Source organism: Rattus norvegicus, chromosome 6 (assembly GCF_021556685.1).
Source record: "Rattus norvegicus strain SHRSP/BbbUtx chromosome 6, alternate assembly SHRSP_T2T, whole genome shotgun sequence".
NCBI classification, from domain to species: Eukaryota; Metazoa; Chordata; class Mammalia; order Rodentia; family Muridae; genus Rattus; species Rattus norvegicus.
Window position 1 is genome coordinate 97912443 of NC_141539.1, and position 17703 is coordinate 97930145.

General features: G+C 34.9%; 1 protein-coding gene and 1 pseudogene across 5 annotated transcripts in view; both read right to left on the reverse strand.

Annotated features, from left to right (window-relative positions):
- The window catches only part of Six6os1 (Six6 opposite strand transcript 1), a 36273-nt gene extending 18771 nt beyond the window's left edge, over nucleotides 1-17502 (reverse strand). Inside the window, 11 exon segments of one of the 5 annotated variants that reach the window (NM_001432103.1) lie at nucleotides 2911-2987; nucleotides 3708-3829; nucleotides 6273-6364; nucleotides 7705-7825; nucleotides 9463-9505; nucleotides 9596-9783; nucleotides 12857-12946; nucleotides 14858-14984; nucleotides 16425-16481; nucleotides 16583-16639; nucleotides 17382-17471. In NM_001432103.1, coding sequence (NP_001419032.1) covers nucleotides 2911-2987; nucleotides 3708-3829; nucleotides 6273-6364; nucleotides 7705-7825; nucleotides 9463-9505; nucleotides 9596-9783; nucleotides 12857-12946; nucleotides 14858-14984; nucleotides 16425-16481; nucleotides 16583-16631 — 966 coding nt within the window. In that variant the 5' untranslated portion in view covers nucleotides 16632-16639; nucleotides 17382-17471. 5 annotated transcript variants of the gene reach the window in all.
- LOC120093488 (U2 spliceosomal RNA) lies at nucleotides 11602-11701 on the reverse strand (annotated as a pseudogene).
- Nucleotides 17503-17703: the final 201 nt, after the last annotated feature.

The window sequence follows — 17703 nt, forward strand, 5'->3', positions numbered from 1 at the left end:
CTTTTTCCTCTATTAGTTTGAGTGTATCTGGTTTGATGTGGAGGTCCTTGATCTACTTGGGTTATACAGGGTGATAAAAATGGATCAATTTGCATTCTTCTACATGCTGATCTCCAGTTGAACCAGCACCATTTGTTGAAAATGCTATCTGTTTTCCATTGGATGGTTTTCAATAGCTGGCAGTCCTTGCTTGGTCCTTTAAAAAATTTCTTGGGGGCCACAGAGATGACTCAGAAGATAAAGGCACTGGCTGCCAAGCCTGATGACTGGAGTTTGATCCCCAGATCCCACCCACAGGGTGGAAGGCAGAACTGATGATTTCTGAAGGCCAACCTCTGATCTCTGCATGTGTCAAGGCACATACCACTTATGGCAAGTATCACACGCATACATAGAACTGGAAAATGTTCAGCAATTAAGAATACCCTGGGTTTAATTACTAGGATATACTTGGTGGCACACATACCCACATGACATCATACAGTCTGTAACTCCAGGTCCAAGGGATTGGATGCTAAAATGTTTTACTAATTGGTAAATGTAATGAATCATATTAACAGATTTTTCTAATTTTCAAAGTCCATTGCATGTCTCAGAGGTATTGATAATTATGTTATTAATGTTATTCTATTAAATTTACTTTGCTAATTATTGGGACTTTTACAGCTATGATTATTCTTAATACTGATTGTATAAGTATTCTTGTCTTTGCTATCAGGTTTGTTGTGATAATTCTCCAACATTTTTTGTATTTTGAAATTGTTTAAAGAGCTTTATTTGAACCAGAGGTTGTCATCTGAGGACAATTTTGCTGTCAGAAAACATCTAAGAATGTATGCAGATATTTTTGATTGTCATTAACTTAGAAGTAAGATGTTTCTGGCCTCTATCCACAACAAAGAAGTTATCTAGTCAAAATTATCAGTAGCAGCAGGGCATGGTGCTGCACACCTTTAGTCCCAGCACGTGGGAGGCAGAGGCAGGCAGATTTAAGTTTGAGGCTAGCCTGATCTACTGAGCAAGTTTCCGGATAGCCAAGGATGAACAGAAAAACCCTGTCTTAAAACAAACAAACAAACAACAACAACAACAAAAAAAAACAGTCAGTAGCATCAAGGCTAAGCAGTCTTGATGGGATCCTGAAAGCTTTGATGATGCTCACCTGAGACTCTGAGTCTAGCCATATATGCTGGGAGAAGATTAACAGAGAAAGAGCAAAAGCTGTTAGAGAGAGGAAACTATATAGCTATGTTTTTCTTCTGTCAGCCTATTTATAATTTAAACTGTTTTACAGAAATATCCTTCTTACCCCACATTTAATTTTAAAAAGTCTTACATAGTATTCTCTCAATATTCTAAATAAAATATTCTTCCACATGTAGAATGATCTGTTTATTCGGAAGATAAATATTTATCTTTTGTCTCTTCTGTTCCAGAAAGGTTATTTAAGTTGTTGAAATTTTATTGATATTTAAGGTATGTTAGCTCTTGATCAGAATCATCAACCCAACCTTTTAATGTCACTAATTTTTTGCTTTCTGTTTACTAATCTTTATTGTATAAATTTTATTCTTCAATTTTTAAGTAGAAATATTTGATAATTAATAATTTCCACTTTCTAATGTTTGTTTTTAAATATATATTTTGCTCTGAGAACCAGTCTGTCCACATATCACATATTTTATAGTATTTTGTTAAATTTTATAAATTCTATTTTGATTTCTTCTATAATCCCCAAAATTCTTTTCCCTTGGTAGCTATATATATATATAATGTATATACATAGAGAGATGATAGACAAATATAGATGTATAGAGACATAAGATACAGATACTTATAGATAAAGATATGGATACATATAGAGAGACTGGGTAGAGCTAGAGACAGAGACAGAAACAGAATTTTTTTAAAGGGCTAAAGAAAAGGATGCTAGTAACTTCACTTGTTGGGCAAGCATAAGAACCTGGATTTGAATTCCTAGCACCCACATAAAAATTGTGCATGAGAGGCAAGGATGGGCAGGTCCCAGAAATATCAAGCTTTAGGTTCAGTGAGAGACTCTGTCTCTAGGGAATGAAACAGAGTGATAAACACCCCATTGTTGGGGTTCATAGGCTTTAGAGTTAGGAAGGATTATTAATTGCTTTTCTCTCTTAGCAGCTCTAATAGTATCTTTGAATACTAAGAGAATCAGTCTTTTGTGGGGAGACTTCTAGGTCAGATCCCACTTCAATTTCTTCAGGTTCCATGTTGGAAATGTGTGGTATCTCGAGCAGTAGGGTCAAGTTCTGAGAGTCAACAAAGCACAATAGCAATAATCCATAATGTTATGGGAGTCACTTTTTTTCTTTATGAACTGTCTCTGGTATTTTGTAAGTAACAGAAATCCCTATGAGAGAGTGCTATAGGTGCAGCCTGTGAAATTGGTCCTGTAATTAATGAAGGGTTTAGTAGATATTTATCAAAAGTTTTGGTATACTAACTACCAGGCTTGGTATTTTAAAATATATTTTATATGATATTTAGTCACAAAGGGAAAGTTTATCCTGAATGCCATATTGATACCTTTCTTCTCCCTCTCCCTATCCCTCTCTCTCCCACTTCCTGTTCCTGTTCCTCTTCTTCTTCTTTTTATTTTTTTGAGAGGGTTTCTCCTTGTAGTCCTGGTTGTCCTGGAACTCATGCCAGGGCTGGCCTTGAACTCAAAGATCCACCTGCCTCTGCCTTCCAAGTGCTGGGATTAAAGGCATGTGCCACCACCACCCATCCACATTGAAACTCTGAGGTAATAGTAGTGGCTAATTTAATGCAAATAAATACAGAGGCACACACATACATTATTGTGTCTTACCTACATGTATCATCTCATTTAAGCAAGCTATTTATCCTATTGAAAACAGAAATACATACCTGCGGATCATTTTCTTTTTGTCTCAAGTCACTTCTAACAAACTTGGACTGATTGGCTGAATTTTCTTCTTTTTTATCTAGATTAAATGTATTGTTTCAAATTAATTCCAAAGATAAAACCAAACAAGATCTCAAACTCATTGCCTCATACATGCTAAGTTCACACTCTGCCACTGAGCTGTAAATCCAGCTCCACCCTCATTTCTCCAACCATTTGATCACAATTTATACTTTAAAAATCAAGTTTATAAGAGTATTTAACTTAAAATATGAAAAGTTTCAAACATTTTAACTCACTACTGTACACTAGTTATTACATAATCATGAATGTAAAATGGCAAGACAGTCAAGTGACAAACTACTCTCTTAAAATTGATTACTAAAAAGACAGTAGTAATATTAATGAAGAAAAATTTAAAGTGTAATCAAAGTATTCAATGTTTTTAATAGAATCTGCAAACTCTTGAATGAAATGTAATTGAAACATCTCAATGACCAGCACTATAAATATATGACCTAGCCCTTTAAACAGAGCTAGTCATTTTCATCTGACGTTTGTACTACCAGACTAGAATACTTTTTAAAAACATTACAAAATTGATTTCCTCAAAAACAGAGTAGAAAAGATGGTGTACAAGTCATATCCTGTTTGTTCTCAAAGTTAAAGTGGTACTTTCCCATGTCTACAGGTCTTAAGTATTTTGTCCTTGCTTACATCAAATGATAACTAAAATTACCTTTTATTTCCTCTCTGTCTAGAAAAAACGAAGTTTCTGAATGATAAACACATTCTGTACCTGTACCTCTTGGTTCTGAGGAACTCTTACTTGTGAGTCTCACAAGTCTCTGAGGGTCGCACGGCAGTAACTGGCTGCTCTGAGAACTTGTGTTCCACACTTGCTCATCTTTCTCAGGAATTCTGAAGAAAGAATTCACACTCACTATTAGATTACAATTAAAATCCAAAGGCAATTATTTAGATACTATACTGTTAAACATCTTCACTTTTGCAGATTATGATACTAGGTTTACAAAGCATTTAACAGATTTAATCATTATTATTAAATTACTTGGAAATAAGTAGTACCAGCACTGTCCTGATTAAACCCAATGCTCTTCTCAATATACCTCACCCTTCCTTGTAAACATAACCACTTAACAAAGATAAAAACCATTTTAAACACTTACACTAAAAATAACGTGTTCCAGACTTCAGAGACTTGAAATTTTAAAAGATTTATTTAGAAACAATCGATTATCATGAATACAAAAATTATTAAAGCAATATTATAGTCAAAAGGTAAATGTGTCTTTTAACCTTATTACTGTAAGAACAACTTCATTGAATTTTTTCTAAATTAAATGAGTATATGCACTGTAGTTTTTTTTTTCTTTTCTCTGTTTTTCGGAGCTGGGGACCGAACCCAGGGCCTTGCGCTCGCTAGGCAAGCGCTCTACCACTGAGCTAAATCCCCAACTGAGTATATGCACTGTAAAAGTACATTATTCTTCTTTTGTGAACAGAAGATACATTATATGACCCCCAACCCTCAATGGATGCCTAAATGTAAAAGTTTATTTATAGTATATCTTTTGCTATACACAGAAGCATGCACATACTAAATGTCTTTTTCATTATAAATAAGCACTTATTATACACTTTTCCTAACTTCTGCATTAATGTATGACAGTAAAAGTGGTATTTATTTCTTCCTTCTACAGAGTTTCACAGATAAACTTTATATCACAAATCTTAACCAAAGTATATCGTTGCTTTCTTTCTGTGAGTTGAAAACTATCTCTTTAAGAAAACCCTTTACATCATCTCTCTGGCATATCACAATTGCCAGCATTGCTACTCTTTTTATCTTTTTTTTTTAAATTTACCTTTACTTTATGAGCATTGGTATTTTGCCTGCCTGTGTGTCTATGTGAGAGTGTCAGATCTTATAGTTACAGAGAGTTGTGAGCTGCCATGTGGGAGCTGGGATTTGAACCTGGGTCATCTGCAAGAGCAGTCACTGCCCTTAACCTCTGAGCCATCTCCCAGTCCAGCATTGCTACTCTTATATGTACAAGCCATTTCAAAAATACGGGTTACCCTGGGTATAGACAATATGATATCAGCACAGTTGATATGATAACTGAGATGGATACTAAGCAACCAACAGTGTATATAACACTGATTCACTGGACCAAGGAATGATTCACATTTTATGTGTGAAAGAACAGCATGAATGTTGTTCAGTTCAGAATGGTGTTTAATTTGTTTATTTCTGGAATTTACCATATGATATTTTTAGATAACAATTGAGTATTAATAACAAATTATGGAAAGCAAAAACATGAATTGTAAATAATATATATTGAGTAAAAAATTGGCTAAGTAATTAAATACATTCCTTATAATATACAAAGTTTTTATAATATTCAAGTATTCATAAAAAAAGTCTCTCTATATATTTACAGACTGCTCAATCAATTTCTTCATAAAATTAATGACACAGTGTCATGAGGTAATATGAAAGAGTGGAGGCATCAACATAATAGTTCCAAGAAAGTAGCATCAGGGAAATTAACTCAGAAGAAAAGTATGTTTGAAAAAAATTAGGATAAAGGTAATGGAGTATGGGGATTGAAATTTAAGAACAAACAAAAAGCTGGGTGGTGGTGGCATATGTTATTAATCTCAGCACTTGGGAGGCAGAGGTAGATCTCTGTAAGTTCAAGGCCAGCCTGATCTACACAACAAGTTTCCGCATGGCCAAGGCTACTTAGACAAACCTTGTCTCGAAATAAACAAACATACAAACAAACAAGTTATATGCAAAAACCAAAAGAAGAAAGCTGATTAGAACTAGGAATAGTAATCCATGTATTTTTCTCTCCCACAATAATAGGTAAAATCAGTATGTTTTTAATGTCTCAGCGATGCTTTGTATTATCTCCATAAGGATGAATGAAAATAATTATGGTATAGACTCCAAAGGGTCTCATCTTCCTCTGTGGTAAAGGAAGAACCAGTCACACTGGTCACTAGTCAAGTGAAAAAAGGCAAAGACACTGCTTCTCTACTGTTTAACCTGGTTTGTAACTGCTGTGGTATTAGCACAAAAACTGGACAGAGTTTACACTCTGATAAGTTCTAGAATAGATGTGCTGCTGTTACCCTGTGTTTTACTGTATGAACCTTTGGTCTTCTTAAGCAAAAGGCAGTTTGGGATATTAATTCATAACATTTAAAAATACTATTTTCATAAAATTAATAGAAAATCATGCATAAAATTATATCAGGAACACACTCAAAAATTTTAGATACAGAATATCTGTTCACATAAAATTGTTTTAAAGTTTACCTATACCTCTCTTCAAATTCTTTTCTCTTTTCTGTATTTTTTTTCTTTTCATCTAGAGCTTCTGAAAATTTTTTACTTTCAAAAAGTCTTGCGATCTGCTAAAAAGAAAAACGAGAAAAACAAAATAGTTAGCTTCATGATGACTCACACTTTCAATCCTCAGTACTTAGAAGACTATAGCAGAGCCACTGCCTAGCATTTAAGGAAAGCTAACTTGGTAGGGTGCTTGCTCTGAAAGCATAAGGACCTCACTTCAGATGTCCAGCATCCACACAAGCCAGGTGTAAGGTTGTGAGCCTGTAAAGCCAGTACTGGGAAGGTAGAGACAGAACTGAGGAAGATACCAATGCTGATCTCTGGCCTCCATGTGGAGAGAGAGAGAGAGAGAGAGAGAGAGAGAGAGAGAGAGAGAGAGAGAGAGAGAGAGAGAGAGAGACTGACTTTTAGAGTAGTCATGTATATATTTCTCGTAACTAGTAGGTATATTCTTTCTATAATTTTTGTTAGTATTTGTCAAAAACTGCCATGCCCTGGCTGGAGAGATAACTAATGGTTAAGAACACTTGCTGCTCGTACAGGGGACTCAGGTTCAGTTCCCAGAATTTACCTGGTGGCTCACAACCATCTATAACTCCAGTCCTAGGGAATTTGGTGGCTTTTTCTTATCTCCACAGGCACCAGGCATTCATTTAGTGCATATACATGCAGAAAAAACATTCACACAAATACATAATTTTTTAAATAAAAAAACACAACTCAAGGAATGATACTAAAATATATTCCAGAAAATCATAAAAACTAAGTTATTTTTATCCTAGTCTTCTAAATATTACAAACTATAAGTTTTTCCAGATTAAATCCCTAAGGTATTTACTATTTTGTTCCCTCTTTCAAATACACTGTTGTTCTTTAAAGTCTGGCTGAGAGTGTAGTCAGTGATGCATTTGTCTAACAAGCACAGTAGCCTACATTTGATCCTTCAATGAACAAAATAAATCTTATGACTAACTTAAATCTTGTTCTTTCTTCATCTTTCCTCAGACCTCAAATAATGCCTAACTATTTCCCAAACAAAGAATTAAATTTTTTCAGAACCTGAAATACATTTTGGCTTCGCTAAGGAAAAAAAAAGCCTTTCTTCATATTTAAACTGTCTTTTAAAACAGCTCTTCTTAGTTAGAGAGGTGGTTCAGCAGTTAAGAGTACTGTCTGCCCTTCCAGAAGTCCTGAGTTCAATTCCCAGCAACCACATGATGGTTCACAACCATCTGTAAGGGGACCCGATGTCCTCTTCTGGCACGCAGGTGTACATACAGATAGAGCACTAATGTATTAAATAAATCAATTAATCTTAAAAAAGCAACTCTTCTAAGACATATTAGACATATAAATAACAACATATTTATACATTAACAATATATAAACCTAAAATATATACCTTATTTAAAGAATTAATTTCTATTTCCATATCATTTGCTTCTTTCTCCAATTCAAATGATCTTTTTGTAAAATCGTTGGCACATTTAAGAATATCTTGTGTTTTGTATCTCAAGTTAACTCTTTTTATGTTAAGGAATGGGCGTGAAATAAATTTTACATTTATTATGTGGTTAATATTTACCATTTACATGTATGTTCTACAAGAGCAGTATATCTGAAAACAAAACTATGACTAATATAGTTAGTTTACCTATAGTACATTAGTGAGCTTAAAAAATAATATTCTATAAAGAATACTTATTACAAATCTTTTTCAATAAAATATTTTTACAAGGTAGCATTCTGATCTCTTTTTATACAACTTCATCCTGTTATTTGGCATAGCTAATAAAATATTAATAATAAGTTCAAGTACAAATTAAATTCCTATCATTTATTTATTCCAGACAACACTAAAAATCCACTCAATTTATCTTTTGTTTATCTACAATGTTCAACAATATATCCTGTATAACAGAAAAGAGCACACATCTGGATACCTGCTTGAACTGAATTTATATTTATAGTGTATTTATTAGTTATTAATAGACATCCTATGCCGTTATTAAATAATGCAATTTCCTATTACTGTACAATCCATTTAGGAGAACTAAGAAGTGAGTAGAATAATAAACTGTGAATAAAATTCTTAAGAAAATGTATTATTCCTTTCCTATCTTGACTTATAACATACATGATTTGCATGCTACAATTCAAAGCATCCAGTGAATACTCTATCACGCGTTATTGCTGAAAGTGTCTATTTAAAATCTTACACATAAACGTGTAATCCCTGATTGTCGATTCTTCCCACCATTGTCTACTTTTCTTTGTCATTCAAACCTCGCATGTCATCCCAATCATACCCAACTCCTTGAACTCTGGCTGCATCTTAAAGTGCCTAACAATCTCTGCCCTGAGATTTTCCACTGAGAATTTAATGCACAGCAAATAAAAATATAGTCTAAAACCAAAATATGAAGAAAGCAGGCAGTAGAGGCATTAAAAGAATGGCTTCGGATGGAATCGGAACAAATGCATGGGTAAAGAAGACAGCTCAAATGGTGGAGTTATAATCTGCTAAGAAAGCATATAAGGATTCTAAGGGTTGGAAGAAGATTAAAGTTTTAAGTTCATCATCAGGAAAGATCTCTCTGATGAACAGGTGAGGCTTAAACCATTTAAGAATTACTTAATTGTCTATTACAGTGGTACGTATCAGATTTATTTATGTGTCTATTTCCCATGCTAAATCACAAGTTCTTCCTGTTTGTGCTGTCTTCTTTATCCTTGCATTTGTTTTGCTCCCATTCCATTTTAAGCCATTCTTTCAAAGACTCTACTGCCTGCTTTCTTCAATTCGTCAACACATTTCAAAAGTAATACTTATGACTCACTTCTTACTCTGTTCTATCCTAAAGAATATTTAATAATCAATTCATCTGGAATGCTTTAAAAGGTAAAGATAATTTTTCATAATTTGATAGTCACATTAAAGTCAGAAGCCTATACCATTTCGTTTTCTCTTAAATTGCTTGCTTCTGATCACATGGGTACATATGAAAACTAACCCCAGAAGACTTTTAAAGTAATCTTTAAAAATCTGACTTAAACTGAAAAGCAAGTATATGAGACTCTAACATGAAAACACATTAATAATTAAAAACATAAATTATACTTATCTAATAAAATTATAAGTGAAATCTGTTGTGGATACATGTATAATGTCCATTTAGTAAGAGATGGGAAAGGAGCAGGCACTGTAAAACAAATTTGTAATTGAGAATGATTATATTCTTTTCAGTGTAAAAATGCTGTAATCAAAGAGTATATAATAAAAATGTTAATACCTAGAAATTTCATAAGAGTAGTTTCATTCAATTTTAGTTGTTCAGTACATGCCAACACTCTATTTTTAATTTCTTCATGTTCTTTTTTCTTCTCGTAATATTTACATGAAAAATGTGTTTCTGAGTATTTTAGTTGGTATTGTTTCAAAACATCTTCATATTGACTTATATAATCATGATACATTTTTCTGTTAAAATGAAAAGAAAGTATGTAGAAATCTACAAACTTAGCAAATATCATTTATTAAACTCTTCCATTAAGCACAAATGGCATCTACTCAACTTTACTTCTTTCAAGACTCTGTTCTTCAAACTCTCTTTGACTCTTCCACTGAACCTGTTTTATTACCTGAGTTAGTCATTGCACTCCTTAATCCTCTTCAATTTATCATCCATTCCTGCCATTTTAATGCCATTCTTTGAGAATTTCATACAATGCATTTTGATCTTATTAACCTTGAACTTTGCACAGATCTTTACCTGTCTTCTCAGTACCCCAAACTTTTTGTCTTCTTTTTGTTAATTACTAGCCCACTAACTCCCATCTGTGATGTTAATGTATTTCTGGGTGTGGGGAAGCCCACTGCAGCATGGTCAACCTGCCAGAAGCTACATGCTTAAAGAAAACTGACTCTCCACACCCATAGAAGGCATAGACTATCCATAGCTCTTCTCTTGTGGATGGGGCTAGAATGTTGACTGGCTCAATAGTTTGCAGGCAACCGTAGCTGCTATTCCTAACTGTGGCTTCCTTAGACACTATTTCTAAACTCTGCCCTCTTTAACAAGATACTGAAATTGAATCCCTAAATAAGCTTCTTTTCAAACTGTGTATTTGCTAATCAATCACTTATCACTTGTAATAACTTGGAAAAAAGTTTCAGGGGATACTTTTAAGAAAGAGGATACCTCAAAGAATGCTAATATACCATGTGAGATTAGCATATATCCATCTTGTTAATGACATATGTGTATGACCGCTCCATATAATAATTTGGTCAACCGCATAACTTCCCTAAGTTATCAATTAAGAAGAGTCATTATCTCACCTGTTGATAGCAATAGTAGTTTTCCTGAATCTTGGACAAAAATAGGAGATTAGAGGTAAGAAGTTAGTAGACTGACAGTAAAGTATTTAAAGTTTGAAGCAAGGACAGGTTTTAGCAAGTTGAAAGCTAGTTGATAGTACATAGAAAAACCATGTCTGGAAAATGATGTGAAGAAGGCAGGCAAAATGGCTAGTGCATGACTGTTTCTTTTTTAAATGTCTGATCTTAAGTCATCAATTCAAATTATATATATGACTGGTTAAGAAAAACCACTGTTTCTACTTAAAACTCTGTTTAGCTTAAAAAGTTATCTACAATAAACACTATAAAAAGATATATATTTGAATTGATTTGCTTTAGCATCTCATGAAAACATTTTTCTTTAAAAAAACAAACAAACAAACACACACACACACTTGAATGAGGGCTACAGAGATAGCACAGCAGTTAAGAGCACTGGCTGTTCTTCCAAAGGACCCAGGTTCAATTCCCAGGACTCACATGACACTTCACAATTCTCTATAATTCCAACTCTGGAAGATTTGATGCCCTCTTTTGGCCTCAAGGGACACCAGGTACACTTTGCAGTACACAGACATGCATGTAAGCAAAATACCCATACACATTAAATAATTAAATAATTAATTTTTTAAAATCTTAAATGATGATGAATTGTACTGGCATAAGCACACATGCATATATATATATATATATATATATGCACACTCATACAAAATTTTAATCATTCCATTCTTTTATTTCTTCTTTTTGAAGGAAAGAAATTTCTTTGAAACATCAGGAAAATCTACTTAGGCAACTGAACTGCTTTTTAAATAAATGGTCTGAGTCCCAACCTGATCACATTTCTATAATGCTTTGACTATTAGGAATTTCAAAATCTACACCTATACTTAATAAGATATGCAGGATCACCTTGTATGAATTTCTAACTCAATCAAAGGTTTCTTACATTATTCTTACTCCCTGGACAAAAATAGGAGATTAGATGTAAGCCATGATTCTACACTTGATCTTAGCCAAAAGGCCGAGAAGCGATGATGATTCTAAAAGCCATTATAAATCATTTCAAATTCTTTGGGGGAATAAAGCAGTGTCCATAAATGATAGCTTAATAGTCTTCCTTTTCTATTTTCTGCCTTCAGATGATATACTCTAGCTTCCTACTCTTAGTTACTTTTCTATTGCTTTGAAGAGACACCACAACCAAGGCAACTTATAGAAGAAAGAGCTTATAGGGGACTTACAGTTCCAGGATGGAGTCCCTAACCATTATGGAAACAACCAGCAAAGCAGGGTCCTGGAGTAGCATCTGAGAGCTTACACATCTCACCCACAAGCACAAGGCAGAGAGAGAAAGCTAACTGGGAATGGTATGGGCTTTTGAAACCTCAAAGCCCACCCCAAGTGACACATCTCCTATGGCAAGGCTACAGCTCCTCATCCTTCCCAAACAATCCACGACATTTCCTTGAATTCTAATGACAGTAAGTCTAAATCTATAACGTTCACCACTTCTTTTAGAGTTCATCTTCAAAAGGACTGCATTTTTTATATGTAGAATGTATTTTTAATTTGTATTTATTTGTGTGTGTCTAACAAAACTAGAAAGAGGAGGAAGAGGAGTAGATCTTAAGGGAGATGGAAAACAGTAATGTTTTTAAAATGTAGGAGGGGGGCTAACTAGTGGAAGAATGGAAACCAGCTTGAGATTTGAGAGGGAGTGTTGTAGAGGAGAATAAATGAGGAAAGGATACAAACAAGAGCAAAGTATGACACACTTGTGTGAACATGTCAGGATGAATACCATTATTTTGTATGCTAACCTAATTATATTAATATTGTTAACCACCCAATTACAGTAATATAATTTCCAGCATTGCAAAACAGTCAATATCCCCAAATTTTCATAAGTTAATTCTCCATATTAGTATTCCTTTACATGGTTTTCTACAAAGATAATTATTTGAAGGATTCTGCTACAATAGTTGCTACTGAGAAATAGTTTATATCTGAAAAATATCTAAACACAGAAAGTTAAACGGAGATTTATAATAGACAGACTCACAATGGTACAGAGAACCTGTTAACTTAAAACTCATACAAACTCCTTACATTTTTGATTATCATTCTTATACAACATGCTCTGATAATACACATTTATGGAACTGATACAACATATAAATTACTTTACTTGTCTTTCTCATGGGTTTCTTGGTAAGTAGTAAGTTGGTCTTTTATATAATCTTCATGCTTATGAAAAACATCACATGTTGGCTTCCAGCTATGAAAAAATTACAGTTGTGATTACCATCTCAAAATGACAAATTGATAATGTAAAAATAACATTATGGGATGAGTATAAGAACAAAAAAGAATGTAATAATTTAAGGAACAATGCATCTTTCTATTGGGGTATGCTGTGTGAAACTATGTCTCTGTCCTCCCTCCCCTCACACCTATCTAAGGCATTCTCTGATAGTTTTTAATAAAAATCAGATGGCCAATTAGCTGGGCAGGAAGTGGAAGGCAGGAACTTCCTGGGAAGGACAAAAAACTCTGGGAAGGAGAAGGAGGAAAGGTTTTACCAGGAGACATCAGGGGAGGCAGACACTGACTACAGGTCTGGGAGGTATAGCTAGCTATGTGGCTAGATGGGGCTAGGTGGTCGGGTTAGCTTAGATGAGCCATTTGAGAGTCTGCCCAGCTAAGACCTAAGCTTTGAAATATTAAAAGGTCTCGATGTGGTTATTTGGGGGAAAGCTGGTTAAGGAATAATTGCCACTGCATTAATTCCCACCATTAATTAATATATACAGAACATAATAATCATTTAATCTACATCCTTCTCTTCCAAAACAAGTTCACATTAAAAAATGTCATAACCTATCATCACCACTATCAGCATTCATATGATCATAATATTAATATTCATTAAATTTTACAAAAATTGGCTCTGATTACTAGAAAAGTATAGGTTTGATTCTGTACCTCTATGGCATTTTATTACATATTCTACTAATGGTCTTTGATTAGTACTCCACATTAGTCATCATTACTGTTAACTTCTTTCCATGTCAAATGTACATGTCATAATTTCATTAATGGTCAAATGCTTAGTAATAAGTATGTACCTAAATCAATGAAACCCCATTTTAGATATTTGAATTAGTGTTCTGACCATTAAAATTTTAAACAAGAAACTCAATTCAATTGCAACCAAAAAGATTTGAGTGAATAAATACAAAGACACAGTTTTTTAAGTCTTCGATCTTGAATTTTTTTTAATGTCTATGGGTGTTTTGCCTGTGTGTCAGTCTGAGTACCAAATGCATGAAGTTCCTATGGAGGCCAGAGAGAGCATGGGATCCTCTGGGACTAGAATTACAGCCAGTAGTGCTCCATCATGTGGGTGGTGAGAATTGAACCCCGGCCTCTGCATGAGCAGTTAGAGCTCTTAACTGCTGGGCCACCTCTTTAGTCCCTAGGCTAAATTCTTAAAGAAATATAAGAACTTGAAAAGCCAAAGATGAAAATTACTTCAAAGTTTATTTAATAGCAATTTTACACACTAAGCTCAGACTCAAAATCACCTATTTGTTTTTACGTAGACAGGATCTCATATATCCCAACCTGTCCTGGAACTCTTTATGCAGCTGAGGACAACCTTGAATTTCTAATTCTTCTATCTATATCTCTCAAGTGCTAGGATACAAGCGTGTGCCAACACTGTTAGTTTACAAAATTCTGTATTTCGATTAAGTAGATCTGAATTAGTGAGAACTTATAACCCTTATTTCTATTTTCTGTGGAATCTTCTCTAAGTTCTTCTGCAATGCCACATAACTAGGCAATCTGACTTTTTTTTTTTTATTTGCTAATATGGATACTAACTTAGAAGTGGGAGGGAAGAATGTACAAGGCTTTGGGATTAATTCCCAGGGGAGGAGAAAGAGGAAGGCAAGGGAAGGAAGAAGAAGAAAAGGGGGATAGAGAACACTGTTACTTTAAAATAGGATTTATTTTAACTTGTTTGTCTGTGGTATTCAAAAAAAAAAGTGGGGGCCTTGCACATGTTAGGTAGGTGTTCTACCGTTGAGCTACATCCCCAATTTGACATTTTTCTACTATAAACTCTAAACCCTTGAATAAAAGTACCAAATGATATGGGCGTTCATTTCTGTCAAATACTTACTTACTACAGCTGTCTTTGATTTCCTTACTATGTTTATAGTAAAAAGCGATGTCCTCATCTATTTTGTTTATAGCTTCACATATTTTAGAAATATTTGCTTTGTTTTCTTTAATACTTTCAAGGCATTCTGGAAAAAGGAAATGTTTGTTTTATTTAACCAGAAATAATAAGTTCAAAATAAAGAAATATACCAGAAAAACAAAAGTATATGGCAATATACCTAACGGGGGGAGATCAGAAAACTGAAAGGAAGAGAGGCCTAAGAGATAGGCATCTATACTAAAAATCAAAAGAACCAAGGCAAGACCTACCACTTCCTAGACCCAGAAACTAAAAAGAACAGAAGACTCTAAAAACAAATGTCCCCGCCCCCTCATCTTTTATAATAAGTGTTAAATTAGAGGGCATTTAAAGCTAATTTATCTTGTGCTGCTATAAATTCATGTAAACATTTACTCATTAATAATACTACCAAAGGGCGCCGGTTGTGGTGGCGCACACCGGTAGGATTTGCTGAAGGAGGCAGAGGCAGGAGGATCACGAGTTCGAGGCCAGCCTGGGCTACACATTTTGGTGTTGGGGATTTAGCTCAGTGGTAGAGCGCTTACCTAGAAAGCGCAAGGCCCTGGGTTCGGTCCCCAGCTCCGAAGAAAAAAAAAAAAAAAAAAAGAACAATAATACTACCAAAGGGGTTCTTGACAAATGTGAAATTTCATCCATTGCACATCAGTTAGTAAATACACCAACACATTTGTTGCTTATTAAATATAAAAGATTCCACATAAAATTGGAATAGTTTTCTAAAAATTTATGTGTATGAGTACTTTGCCTGGCTGTATAGTATGTGTGCTATGACACGTGTACTATGTGTTGTCTAGTGTCCATGTAAGAGGCAGTCAGATTCCTTGAAACTGGAATTACAAGAAGTTGTGAATCACCATGTGAGTGCTGGGAACCGAACATGAGTTTTGTACAAGAGCAACAAGTGCTTTTAGCTACTCAACTATCTCTCCAGCTCTGAAATAATTAATACATTATTTTCTTTTTTATTTCATAAAATAACATTTTTTAGAATACTAAAGAACACTAAAAAGAATACTAAGGAATACTAAGAATACTAAAAAGTTACCAGTTCAGTTTTCAAGACTAAAATTAGAACTGAACCATTTTAATTTATTTAATTTACCCTGTTATTTTACTTATTATTTTTCAGAATCATTCTTCCTGAAAGTTGCCACTTGCCACCATCTGGGTTTTTTTTTATTATTTCTAGAAAAAAAATTCAATATTTAAAGTGACTTTTACTTGAAAGGGAAAAAAAAGAGGTCTTTGAGCTGTATATAAGGAATTATTTCTGAGAAATTCTTTACAAAGTGATGTTGAATACAAACATTGTTGCAACACTGTTTCAACTATTATTCCCCAAATAAATAGCTCATTGTTACTCAAAGGAAAGATCTCCTTCTCACACACAAACAACTTATAAGTTGCTCTAAGTAGTGTAATTATGCATTATGCTATATAAAATTTAAAGACTAAAATATTTATTTCATGCAAAACTACTTACTATTAATTCTTTGAATCTTATCTTCTTTAATACTTATGTCTTGCTCATACTGGAAAACTAAAATAAAGATTTCTTTTGTGATTTTTTTTTCTTCATGGTTAAAGGTCAATTGTTAATACAAATAGTTATTTCCTTCTTTATTTTCATTTTATACCTACCAAATTCTAACAAAAGCCTGTCCAAACTGACAAACAGGCTGTCATTCATCTTGGACACTGTGTAAAATAAATAATAAAAATTTCAGAAGTCATGCATAAAGCAGCATAATGTAAGAACCTTTCAAATATAGCATTTTCAAAAGGAAAATATAGGTGGATTAAGACGAGGAGAAAAGGGAGTCTCTTCAGAGCAATTATCGGCTCAATTCCCAGCCAGAGCTTTCAGAGCTCAGATAAGCAACTGAGTGGAAACTCGAAGGGTTCTTCAAGAAGGAAAGTTCTGGAAGTTTTCCTTCGTGACTGTTTATATAGGGTACTGCAGGAAGTCTTTGAAACACTAGAACCCAGACATCCAGATTTCTTGATATATATTTTAAAACTTCTGTGTCAACTGGAGAATTCTTAAAGAAAGTGAAATGGTGCAATTTGACGTGTATGAATTGACCGCCATGTGTTTGTTTTGTTTTGCTTTTTAAGGTTTTCCACAACTCACAGTCCTAGATCTGCCCCAGGCTGGCTTCGCATATCTGCTCCTGCATTTGTGGCGGGAATTCGCTCAAGGACAACGCCCCTTCCCACAGATGCTCGCCTGTGGAGGCCCTGGTCCCTTGGTGCACCGCCCACAGCGCTGCCTCTTTCAGACCTGCTGCTTTCTCTTCAGACCCAAAGATGCCCTCTCCTCAGACGGACGCCCTCTTCTCAGACGACGCCCTCTCCTCAGACCTACACCCTCTCCTCAGACCCGAGGCCCTTTCCTCAGACCTCGGCCCACGCACGTCCCCTCCCCTCCCCGGCCCACCTAATAGGTCCCTACGGACCCCCGGACATCCACGCTCGCTCTTCCCGGGGTCCCCAGCGCGGGGTTCTGCAAACGCTACCTGCCCTGAGCTTTAAGAGTCTAAGCCCTTTGGTGCCGGCCTTGGAAGACCCTGCGCACCACGTGGTCAGCCACAGATCTCGCGAGATCACGTTGACAGGGTGCCTTGGGCTGCTGTAACCAAGCCTTCCCGAGGTGGAGCTCTGTCAAAAATCCCAAAATGGACGCTGGGTGCAGAAAGTAGTGCCAGAAGGAATCTACAGCTCTCTCAAGGCTGGTGTTCTTCAAACACTACCCAGTCCTC